At 44.4% G+C, this 12,537-nt stretch overlaps 2 protein-coding genes across 2 annotated transcripts; both read left to right on the top strand.

Moving 5' to 3' along the window:
- Nucleotides 1–960, top strand: LOC104851240 (olfactory receptor 1044). The gene has a single exon (XM_010608414.1). The coding sequence runs from the start codon at nucleotides 1–3 to the stop codon at nucleotides 958–960; it is 960 nt and encodes a 319-aa protein (XP_010606716.1).
- A 4,349-nt stretch (nucleotides 961–5,309) lies between these two features.
- Nucleotides 5,310–6,281, top strand: LOC104851239 (olfactory receptor 5AL1). Its single transcript, XM_010608413.2, has one exon. The coding sequence runs from the start codon at nucleotides 5,325–5,327 to the stop codon at nucleotides 6,279–6,281; it is 957 nt and encodes a 318-aa protein (XP_010606715.2). The 5' UTR covers nucleotides 5,310–5,324.
- Nucleotides 6,282–12,537: the final 6,256 nt, after the last annotated feature.

Genomic DNA, 12,537 nt, shown 5'->3' with positions numbered 1-12,537 from the left:
ATGGCTCAGAGAAACTGCACACAGGCAACCGAGTTCATCCTCGCGGGCCTCACCGACCGCCAGGAGCTGAAGATGCCCCTCTTCACGGCCTTCCTCTCCATCTACGTTTTCACGGTCCTAGGCAACCTGGGCTTGATCCTGGTCATCAGAACAGACGCGAGACTCAGCACGCCAATGTACTTCTTCCTGAGCAACCTGGCTTTTGTTGATTTCTGCTATTCGTCTGTCATCACGCCCAAGATGCTTGGCAATTTCCTGTACCAACAAAATGTTATATCCTTCAGTGCCTGTGCGGCTCAGTTAGGCTGCTTTCTGGCCTTCATGACGGCTGAGTGCCTGCTCCTGGCCTCCATGGCCTACGACAGGTACGTGGCCATCTGCGACCCTCTGCTGTACATGGTCAGAATGTCCCCGGGCCTCTGCATTCAGCTCGTAGCTGCCCCCTACAGCTACAGCTTCCTGGTTGCGTTATTTCATGCCACCCTGACCTTCCGCCTCTGCTACTGCCGCTCCAACGTCGTCAATCACTTCTACTGCGACGACATGCCTCTCCTCAGGCTCACGTGCTCCGACACACGCTCCAAACAGCTGTGGATCTTCGCCTGCGCGGGCATCATGTTCCTTTCCTCCCTCCTGACTGTCTTCGTCTCCTACGTGTTCATCATTTCCGCCATCCTGAGGATGCGCTCGGCTGAGGGGAGGCGCAAAGCCTTCTCCACGTGTGGCTCCCACATGCTGGCGGTGACCATCTTCTACGGGACCCTGATCTTCATGTACCTGCAGCCCAGCTCCCGCCATTCGCTGGACACGGATAAGATGGCCTCTGTCTTCTACACCATGATCATCCCCATGCTGAACCCTCTGATCTACAGCCTGCGCAACAAGGAGGTCAAAGAGGCTCTGAAGAAAGCGGTCAGCCGGAGCATGCAGGCTTGTGTGTGCATGAAATTTCAAAAATGACCTCAATAAATAAAAATGGGCATTTTCTGTATTCCTACTTTTACACTTAAAATACTGTCTGAATGCCCAGTATAGAATGTGTTTTGTCTTGACACGGCATAATACACTTTTCTGAAGCGGTCATGTAGAATGTGATTTTGGATATAAAAATAACTGTAGGATGTAATACCCCTTCTTTCATTTTTTCACTTGGCCCATGTCTGAAAATAAATTCCTGGTCCATAGGAATCTATACCAGCTTTTCCATTTCTCAAATTAAACTGCATTTAAAATAGTTACCAAGGCATACAAAGCTCTGAGCAGAGCAGGTATAAAAGTTCAGATTCCCTTTGTCCTCAAGCTCCACTTCCAGATACGAGGGATGCATTCATAAAACGCCAGGTAAAAAATAAAGACACATACACTAAATATTTTCCTGATTCCCTAATTTCTTTAAAAATGTATGACAAAGAAGAAGCTACTTAAATTTACATACTTAGCAGATTGTCTATGTGAAATAGACCTCTCCCGTGTTGCTGATTAAACATAGACATCTGCTGACCTGGGGTCCTTTCAGGGAGATGAATTATTATGTTTCATTCTTTTATGACGTTGTGGCACAATATTCCAGATTGTCTTTGGAAAAGAAGTAATTCAGAGATGGGCTCCTCAGGCACTTATTCTGCAGTGAGTGTACTGCGATCAGTCCATGAATGACTACCTTTCCACTCACAGCTTCTCCACCCACAAGCATGTTGTAGAGGGGAAGTGGCTAAACAGAAAGAGTGACAAACACACAGCATCATCTTATTACTTACCTACTTGCTGTTAGCTTTCTGGACAGCTGCCGAGGCAGCCTACTGACGGCTGGATTATCTGATATAAAGAACCGATGGAGAGGATGTGGAGGTGAGGCTCACTTGTAGAATTTCCAATACTCACGCACAGAATCCCAAAAGGTAATGGCTTTCTCTTATGGTGCCAAGGACAATCAAAGGGGAGGAATATTTCCTTGACTGCTGAAGAAATTGTTTTGAACGACCCAGATAAAATAATGAGGTACTTGGCAAGTAAAGCTCTGGATATGTTGAAGTTCACCAACTCATCCTTTCTCTGAAAAGTTGGATGAAACCAGGATCAGGAAGTCGAGGCTGATTTCCTGCCAACCAGCGGAGCATCACAGATGGACAGTGGACACTTCAGATGCTGAGGTGGAGGCACAGTTGTTACATCTCACTCATGGATTGGGGATTTGCAAAAGAGTTTCTCCAACTAGCTCTTCTCTGCACTCATCTTTCCCAAAACGGAAGCGTCCCCTCTAACATGCATGGGGCAGGACAGAACAAGCATGTAACACACTAACTCCTACTGGCAAAACTGCATGCTAGCACTGTCAAGAGGACCAAGAAAAGGGAACATACATGGGCATTATCCAAAAAGCCCCCAACACCAGGTATTGTTAGCCTGGCTATCTCACTGTGGGCCCTGCATCAGCCTGCTATGAATTCTCTTGTACATAAGATTTTTTTGTTATGGTCAATTCTTATAGGAAGAAGGGTGATATGCAAATTCAGAAAACCAATGATTGTAGGGAAAAACAGTCTCAAATAATAAGACTAAATAATTTTCTTCTTTTATTCGGATTAAAAATAGGTCATTGGCTCTGATTTCCTACTTATACGTCTACTTTCATGCTTTTAAATGTCTGGGAATGAAGAATGCAAATGAAAACACTCTTTTCATAGGATTTGAAGATGAACGATAATTTTCCCATAGTTGTAAATGCTTTCCAACTGACTTCAGGAGACAAAATCAAGTTCATATGAAATCATTTTTCTCATTAAACAGAAATTTCAGGCAATGACTTTCTGAGATTTAAATAAATGTGTCCCGAGACCCCTAAGAAATCCATTGTTTAACCAGTATTGGCTTAACTCCTTAAAAATTATAAGTTTCAAGTGTAGATTCAGGGCTTTATTTCAATATAGATCATCTCTTCATAGCACTGCAAAAACCAATAGCAAGTTAATTTACTTAGATTTAGTATATACCATGACCTCTTACCAAAATGTACAGCTTTTATAAATAACCTGTACTAGTATGTATGGAGCAAATTAAAGTTAATTAAAATTACTGTGTTTTATCATAGGTTAAAATAATCTCTGCTCTAATGTATTAATTATTTAATACTATTAGGCTCAGCTATACCATTTAAGTGATTATTTTTGCCTATTAAGCAAATTGGGTCCCAAAGATCAACCACAGCATAATTGCTATGTTTGTGAAACAGTATTATATACTTGGCTCAGAAATTGAATTCAAATGATGTAATTTAAGAAAAATACTCTACAGGGACCAGGCTACCATAATATGGAATAACTTTGTGATACTTAACCAAGGTTTGGTGACACTGGAACCACAAAATTTGCCTCAAGATATGCTGGCTCACTTTGGTTTTTCTGTGGATTATTCAAAAGCAGTACGTAGCAGGGGAAAGATAAAGGTAACTGAAGTGACAAAAGTGGTACAGAGAAACACAATCTTTGTTCAATAATTTGGATATCACTGGGAATGTCTATTCATTGCTGAGTCCAAGTTATAGGTACTTATTTTATTTATGATATTGCAAGGGATGAAGGTAGCTTACAAAGAAATGCTTATCTATCAAAAGTTTAATGAACAATGCTAAAATGTTAGGACTTGCTTCCTGGTTTAATGGAAGGCAGTGACCTACAATTTATGTGTTAGGAAGCACATTGGAAGGGCCATAGACGCACTAAAGATGGTGAAAGGGGTGGGTAACACAGCACTTGGAAAGCAAAACTTCAGTTATAAATTAAAGCCTAAACAATACAGAAAATGCTACCACTAGATACATTTGAAGAAAAATAGCTTAAGTAATTAGTGTTGCTTGATAATTGTTCACTGGTAAAGTTCGAATGATATATGAGATGTGTTTTCTTTCACTTGCTCATGCGGGTGGCTGGGAGGAAGGGGAGAACACATCCTGAATTAACTTTGATGCAATGAGTTGGGTAGAATATTTCTGAATTGATGAATACTCTGAATATGCAAATTTAGATACATGTGGAATATTTAATTAAAGATTCCTGGAAACTAGTCAGGTATGCGTGTCTGTTCAGAAGAGAAATTTCAAACATTTAAAGTGTTCTGAAGGGAAGTAGATTTTGAAGCGGGACCAGGCTATCAGACAGAATAACTTCATGACACAGGAGCCATACTTCTTCATAGAAGAGTTGAAGGATTGTTAGGCAGTTTGGTAATAAAATGCAAAAGGTAAACAGTTTCCACAAAACATCAGTGTATGAGCTAAGTGCACACGAGTCAGGAGAATAGGGGTTAAAGGCCCTGAACCTGTGGATGACTATTTTGAAACATCTTAAAGCCACGAAGCTCTTGCAGTCATCTTTATGCTGGGATTGCATGATGGTGACGAAAGTGTGGACCTCGATCAATTCCATGATTATATGATCAAGAGTTCGAACTGACCTACTGGGCACTTGAAAGGGCTGAAATCACTGACTGACTTTTCAAAGTAGCCAGACGACTGAAAGGGAAGACTCTGCTGCTCTGAAAGGAGAGCATTAACATAAAATAAGACTAGTAGGAAGATCAAGATACCTGAGTGATCCAGCTTCACCAGAGGCAGCTGAAGAGAGATGGATGGAGAGAGAGGTCTCAGCCTCAGAGAGCCATCTGATAATTCAGGGACAAACACGCCAGCAATCTATATCCTTCATGGAGTGAAAAGAACAGTGGTCTCTTTTGTTTGAGAGAAGACCACTGAAGCTCATCTTAGGATTTCTCTTCTCTTACTTCAGATAACATTCTTTTTTTCTCTACTGAATTTGCAAATACTTCATAACAATTGCAGAAAAATTGGGAATTGCATACATGAAAGAAACAGATAAAAAATATTACAAATAGAGAGTACGAAGGTCATCATTTAGGAGTCCTATTATCTCTGCAAGAGTCAATTTCTAAAAATGTATTATTCATTCTAACAAAACATTCATGAATTAGTGAATTTGAAAAGAACCTACTAATTTGTAATAAAATGAATTTTATTGTTTATTAATGCGTGTATTTAAATTTTTTCTCTTATTATTAAATGTGGACATAACATAGATTAATCAATAATTTTCTATTTTTAAAAAACCCCAGAGTATGTGCATTGAAATTACTGCCCACAATAAATAAATACCATCTGAAACCATGCACACCAGGAAGACATTTCCTTGAATATGTTCCACAAAAGACTAGTGGATAATTATCACCTCCTAACCTCCTCCTGATTACAGGAAATTTATTGTTCCATGTGTGCTAAAAAGGCTTTATTGAAGAAAACTTTTTATACTGCTTCCATGGCTGAGGGGAATCACTCAGCAGAATCTGGATTCATCCTCCTGGGGCTCACAGAGGACCCAGAGCTCCAGGTCATCCTCTTCGGTGTGTTCCTAGTGGTCTACTTAGTCAGTGTCCTGAGCAATCTTGGGTTGATCACGCTGATCCAAGTCAGCCCACAGCTGCACACGCCCATGTACTTCTTCCTCAGCCATCTGGCTTTTATTGACTTCTGTTTTACCTCCGCTGTCACCCCAAATATGCTGGTGAATTTTTGCCGCAATGTTAAAAGTATACCATTCCTTGCCTGTGCCGTCCAGGTGTGCTGCTTCATCACATTTGCAGTGTGTGAAATGTACCTGCTCTCCGTCATGGCCTACGACCGCTACGTGGCCATCTGCAGCCCGCTACTGTATGTCATCCTCATGCCTAGGAAACTGTGTGTTCAAATGATGGCCAGCACTTATGTTTATGGGTTCACGGTGGGTGTGGTACAGGCAGTGGCCACGTTCCGCTTATCTTTTTGTAGCTCCAACGTGATCAACCACTTCTACTGCGATGACATTCCCTTAATGGCTCTGGCCTGTTCTGACACTCACGTCAAAGAGCTCATGTTGCTAATCATTGCAGGGTTCAATGCCATTTGCTCTCTCGTGATTGTGCTCATTTCTTATGCCTTCATCCTCTTTGCCATCCTGAGGATTCAGTCCGCAGAAGGGAGACAGAAAGCGTTTTCTACCTGTGCGTCTCACCTGGCCTCCATCTCAATATTTTATGGGACAATTATTTTTATGTACCTGCAGCCTAAGTCAAGCCATTCTCTGAACACAGATAAGTTTGCTTCTGTGTTTTATGTGGTGGTGATTCCCATGTTAAACCCATTGATCTATAGCTTGAGAAATCAAGAGGTAAATAATGCCCTCAAGAAAATTGGAGCAAAGTTGCGTGTGGATATGAAATTATGGAAGGGTAACTGATCAAACAAAAGAGAATTTTTAGATGTGTCTCATTTAGAGCTACTGTGCTGCTAAATGATATCACGTTCTTTTCTCATTTTTTATTTTAATGTATTACAATTAAGCTTTAATAAAGAAAATATAAAACCATTCTATGAAAACTATTTTTCAAAACAACAGTTATTTGAAAATAACAATAATAAATACCCAGTGTCTCTTGATCTCAAAAATTATATTCTCACTTGCTAATCTAAATTTCTCCGCTTGTTTCCTAATAATCCTGTGCCTTTTTTGGAATTATGCTCTTCATTCTCAGTTCTCACACTCACTCGGTGTGTCTAAATCTACTCCTTCATTCCTGGACATTCCACAGAAATTGTATTTTGTAAAAATTGACTTTTTGAGTTTTAAAAGGACCAAAAAGAGCAAATCATTTGAAAAAAAAGAGTGATTGATATTAATCCTCTTTAAAATAATTTCTCCATCAATATTGAAAAATATTTCTTGGAAAACATACTGAATGGTGCGTGACTTAGAGAAATTTGGGTTCTGTTGAAATAAGCCAACATGTGCTGTGTTGCATTACCAATTTTCTGCATAGATACATCTGGGGGAAAAAAACAAAGTTTTATATCAATTACTATTTTTGTTTTAAGATACTAGAAAATTTTCCAGCCTGCCCACATTTAATGGTTGAGCGCTAAATATAAGAGCCCGCTTGCCAGGTTGCTGAAGGCCAGAGGCAGACAAATGCAGATCCTATTTGTCTTAAAACAAAACATGTCAGCTGACAGATTCACAACATTCAGTCATGCGGTTGACATTAGGCAGAACTTAGTAATTACACAACAGAGTTCTGAGGGACAAAATAACATCACCTTGAAACATAAAGCCCTTTGGGTTTTTGTTTTTTTATTTGATTTTGTTTTTCATGTAACGATATATCCTAGAAAGAATAGTGACCTGTGTTATAAAATAAATTTTAAAAATAAATACTTTGCTTTGGATGGAAGGACACAAGTCCTTAAATTCTTCTAAAATGATTGATGCATAGACTCTCAGCGGCCACCTCTAAGCACATGTACCTTGGAAGCTTTCTTTCACTTCTTCAGCGCTCAGACAAAAACGATTTGTGTAAGAGTTACCAGGGGCGATACGGCCTTAGCACCGGTCCCCAGGCTCGTGTGCGCCCTGCACAAGGCAGGGAGAAGCAGCCAGGTTCAGAGACGTTCAGAGGGGTAAGCTGCACTCAGGTAAGCAGACTCACGTGGTGAGACAGGAAAAGAGCACCCAGGGCGCGGGAGAACCACAAGGGCAGAGAGGCAAAGTGGTGCCCGACAATGAACGAGTTTACGGATTTGAAAAGCGTGCCAGGCCGAGGGCGGTTTCCGCTGCATCTTTCACGGTGGGGTTGCCCAACAGATGGCCGGCTCCGGGGTGCTGCCCCGGTTCCGGTGAGTGGAGGGCTGTGATCCCACAGGCCCTGACTGTGTTCATCCACATTCCTGCCCCAAGAGACCCGGTCTCTGAAACCTTTCAGGAGTGCGGAGGAAGAATGTCCGTCTGCTACAGCTACTCCAGGCTGAATAGAGGTACTGACCCCACCTATGCAGAGACCAAGGCAGTGTCCCCTGCCAGGTCTTTCGGCACTAAAGGAGCCTTACTCTTCCTCTGACCCTCTATGGATGAACCATAGAGGTGGGGATGGGGTTTTGTCCTTGGCTTGGGTCACAACCTCTAATTCACTATCTGTTAAAAAAACAAGAAATCAAGGGCCAGGGATTTACCTCAGTGGTTCTGCCTCCTGCCTCGCAAGCAGAAGGACCCAAGTTCAATCCCCGGTACCCCCCCCAAAGAAAACAAGAAACCAAATATGTATGGTCCAGATAGGAAGGCTATGAGAAACCATAATACAGGATATGGGGCCAGATTAGCAGGGTGCACATCCTGTCCAGTTTCCTGGAAAACAGAGGAGATAGTGCCACACTGGAAGCATTGGGTGACCGAGTCTCACACGGAAATTATTTTCCAGAGTAAACTGGATGAACTGTGGTAACCAAGAGAAGAGAAAACTACTCACACAACACAAAAAGAAGGACCCAACTTCCCAGATGGGGTTGACTTTTATTTAGAGGGAGAAAATGGTTTACTCATCTGCCTTAGCAGTTTGGTTGATGTTTTCTTTTCTGAAAAAACAAAACAACACAAAAAGTAAGGCTCCCCACCAGCCCACAGCTATGAGGGATGCAAGGTGATGGTCTGTCTCCTTTATTTTCGGGTGCTTCCGATGGCTTAGGTTTAACCCTGGGTAGGCGAATCTAACAAGAGATGCCAGCTAGGATCCAGGAGAATAGAAGAAGTTCTTCTTGAGATCGAGGGCAGAGAACCGGGTAGGGTCTCGGAATCTGTCCAAGGAGAGTGTGTAGGCCTGCTAATGCGGGTGAATGGGTCGCACTGCCTCATGGATCCATCTGAAATCTTTAGCAGGTGGTATTCTCTCAATGACTTGACTATCAGTAAAACCTGGCCTGGTAACAGCTACCCTATAGCCAAAAATACATCAGTAATGGGCTTTAGCCCCTTGCAGCCTCTCCTTTGAGGCAACGCAGTCTTCTGTGATGGTGCGGATGAGGGTCCTTCCGCTGAATGATCACTACAGTGACACTGACAGTCCTCCTTCGGGGTTCTCCACGCCATGCCTGGGGGTCACCTCCAGGCAGAGAAAGCAGACCTGAAGGGGCCAGGCTGGCTGGGTCTCTTGCAACCTTGCCCCAGGCTGCCTGATGTTTGAGAGGCAGGGTGGACCTGAGTAGAAAGAGCCTCTCCCCAGTTACAGCGTGCGCGCTTTGATGTCACCAGGAGGCAGCTTGACAAGGACATCTCCCGACCAGCAGTTCCGGCTGAGGGTAAAGAAAACTGAGCAGTTGACCCCCAGAAGGCACACAAGCACTGAGGAATGGGGTGGTGACTCACCCCAATAAGAGGACAGAACCCAATCGACACCTGAATACTGGGAAGGCTAGATCACCGGGGCCAGAGTCACCCAAGGCTCCTGCGGGGTGCTGAGCACTGCTGTTCTCTGTCCGAGGATTCTTCGCTGGTGTCCGTGAGATGCAGGACATCACCCCCTTTGGTCCCCTCTGGACGAGTGCAGGCCCTGCTCCACCTCCAAGGGTCCACATCTGTGTCCACACAGGCCCAGCAAAGGACTCAGTAGGGCCTGGGCTTTTCTCTGCTTCAAGCACCCAGACTTGCCTCCTTCACCCTCCCATTACGTCAGTTCCTCTCGGAGCCGTGGGAGTCGCCGTGAGCCTTATCCCTCAAGGTCAGCATGGCACTGACCCGCCTTTTCCCTTGCTCGACTCCCATTCATCCTCTACTTCCTCATGGCTGTTCGAGGCCGTGTACACCCCTCAGCCAACTGCCTTATCCCCGCTGTGGGTCCCGTTGCAGTGTTTGGAGCTTCGCTCTCATACCTGGGTGTGACTGGCTAATAAAATGCTGTGCTGGGGTAATTTAGCCCCCTCTCAACCCCAGGTCTAAATTAGAATGTTTACGCTAAAGTGCTGTCCTGGGGTAATTTAGCCCCCACTCAACCCCAGGTCTAAGTTAGAGTGTTTACAGAGAGCCTCTTCAGAGTGCTGCAAAGCAGCTGCATTTTCATCAGAGCTCTAACTGACATTCCCAAGCTGACCATAAAGTACAGGCTTCGTAAATCCAGGTGTAGACCTGCTAAGAGGGCAGAGAGGTCTGACCTCCTCTGGATTTCTCCACCCTGATGTGATAATCTCTTCTGGGCCCGTCGTGGGGCACTAAACATGCACCATTTGCCTATTTACCACTGGTGCCGCTACAAAGAGTCCATCCTCAGCCTGTTTTGCAACTATTATAATCCTTTCTCTTTCTACTGCTCTGTAGCAAGAAATCAGATTGAACTGGACAACTTTCCAGGTCTGATCAAAGGCCGCTGTCAGGGCATGGATCCATCAGCCGACGTGTCAGTATCTTCTGAAAATCAAGCCGGTTTCTCTTTGCATTGCTGAATAACCATGGTGGAAAGAGGAACCTGAACTTGGATGGCGCCATGTGCACCTGCATCATCTTAAAGAGTATTAACATGGCAGGCTTGGATGTCAAGATCCCCGAGTCTGGGGTTATGGAAGGCAGACCTGGACACAGCCTGGGGGTGGGGGAGGTCAAGAGGTTTTCTTTATCTCCTGAGGCTCTGGCTGTGCAGGCCGATGAGTACACTTTCCAGGGGGAAATCAGAAGGGACTGATGAGGCGTCTCTTGTGATGGGTCCATGGAAGAGGAGTAGGAGTTGGGTGGTGGGAAAGTTGCAGGGCGTGCCCCACAGGAGCCTTCCATGGCGTCCTCTGCCTGAGTCCCTGACCCACTGAGGCCAGAGGATCCTGCTCTAGTAAACCTGAATTCCTTCAGACTCAGATGTCAGGCATTTCTGGCCTTCCATGGGCACCAGCACCACTTTCTTTGGATCTTTGGAACTCCTCCTTTGGTTGTAGCTCATCTCCTGGAAAAGAGACCTGCAGCTGGGGTGTCTTATCGGTTAGTCACTTCTTGCCAATCATAAAGTCAGCTCGTGTCATGGCGTGCCTGTCTAGGAGGTGGTACTAAGTGCTTCCCTCAATAAAACCTTTATCAAATTTTCTGCTTATGAACCCTGGGATCCCTGGCTGACAGAGGTGAGTCATTTCACACTTGTATTTAATCATAATGCTCTATCTCGGGAAGGCAGGCTTCTGAGTCCCAATGAGATTTTCCTAACCATTGCAAGTGTGACAAGTCGAGTTTGAAAAGCCCCAAGGAAAGTCTAATGGGTAAGGAACCCAGCAGGTGGCAGTCTAAGCACGGGGGTTTGGACCTGTCTTTCAGGAAAGAGGCCAACAAGCTGAGAAGGCCCTGCAAGCTGCTGTTAGCATAAGAGAGGTGGGAATTTGGACCCCAGTGCGGCCAGAAGCCCAGGCAGGACCTAGTTTTAAAACTCAAACCCCTGTCTAGTACCCTCATGGCTTCCTAGCCTCTTCCTCAACTCCCCCGCTTTTCCACTTGAGCGTACCACAAAAAGGATATGAGTTTCCTGCCAAGTGGAAGTTGCACCATGAAGTCAGTTAGCAACCCCAGGTCAGTAACATGAGGGCGAGCTTCTCATAATAGTACAACCCGGAAGGATGTTCTCTCACTGGGCTGCTCAAGTCCACACAGGAGGATCAGCAGGGCTGTTGCCAATAGCCCAGAAGGCTGAGCCCTTTCTTCCGACCCAACACGTGTTTCCTTCCCCGTCCCAGGTGTGGGACATGGGCTCCTCCACTCCTCACTTCCCTGCTTCTCCTTGATAACTCATATCAGAAAATAAGGAGAAAGGATTTGAGACAGAGAGAGAAGAAAGAGGGAGAAATGGGAAGCCTTGGACTGTCCAAGTTGCCAGTGTCCAGGCCGCCTCTTGGTCCTGGCAGGCTCTGCCAAGCTGGAGCACTGGGTGATGACCTCGGGATGGGTTTCCAGGTTCTTAGGAACAAAGGATGGGATGTTCTACATGATGGTTAGGAAAGGGGAGGGGAGTTAAAGAAGCTTAAAGGGGGAAGGTGTACTCAGAGTGAGCAGTCTCTTGCTGGTGGGAAGGAAGGGGCTGATGGAGGGGTTTGGCCAGGGCAGTGCCCAGTTCCAGCTGAGCGGAGGGGAGAAGTCCCAGAGCCTCCGTTGCATTGTCTGGGAGCATTGCAAATTCATGACAAAAGAGAGTAAAATACATAGATTGAGCCCTGCAGCGTACTTCAGAGGATTTTTATAGGTGTTTTCAGTTCTGGTTGGCAGAATGGGTTATAAGAAATGAGAAGGTCACTGATTGTAGAATAAAATATTCACATTTAATGAGAGTGATTTTCAGTTTTTTAATGAAACAAGTGATTGCCCAGGATTTTGTATGTGTGTATCTTTGTATATTTTACTTATCCTACACCCACAAGGGTGTCTTGAATGCACATACAATTTGCTTGTTACAAGGTTTGAGAGGATTTGTTGGCACTTTTGCATCTAAAAATGCATTTTTTAAACCATTACATGTTAGCAGCACAAAAGAACTGCTTTCCTCCTGGGGAGTTGGTACATGGACATAGGCTTTCCTAATTTCCTTCTCAACCTCCTTCCTTCCCTCCCGCTCTCTGCACCTCTTGCCGGTGTATATATATAATTTTAATATATATAAATTGGTTTATACATTTTTGACACTCAATGGTCACTATAAACATATGTGTATGCA

The sequence above is a fragment of the Fukomys damarensis genome, unplaced genomic scaffold, assembly GCF_012274545.1.
Source record: "Fukomys damarensis isolate Sample0158 unplaced genomic scaffold, DMR_v1.0_HiC HiC_scaffold_27, whole genome shotgun sequence".
Classification (NCBI taxonomy): domain Eukaryota; kingdom Metazoa; phylum Chordata; class Mammalia; order Rodentia; family Bathyergidae; genus Fukomys; species Fukomys damarensis.
The sequence above is the reverse complement of the archived record's forward strand: the minus strand, read 5'-3'. Positions and strand labels throughout refer to the sequence as shown.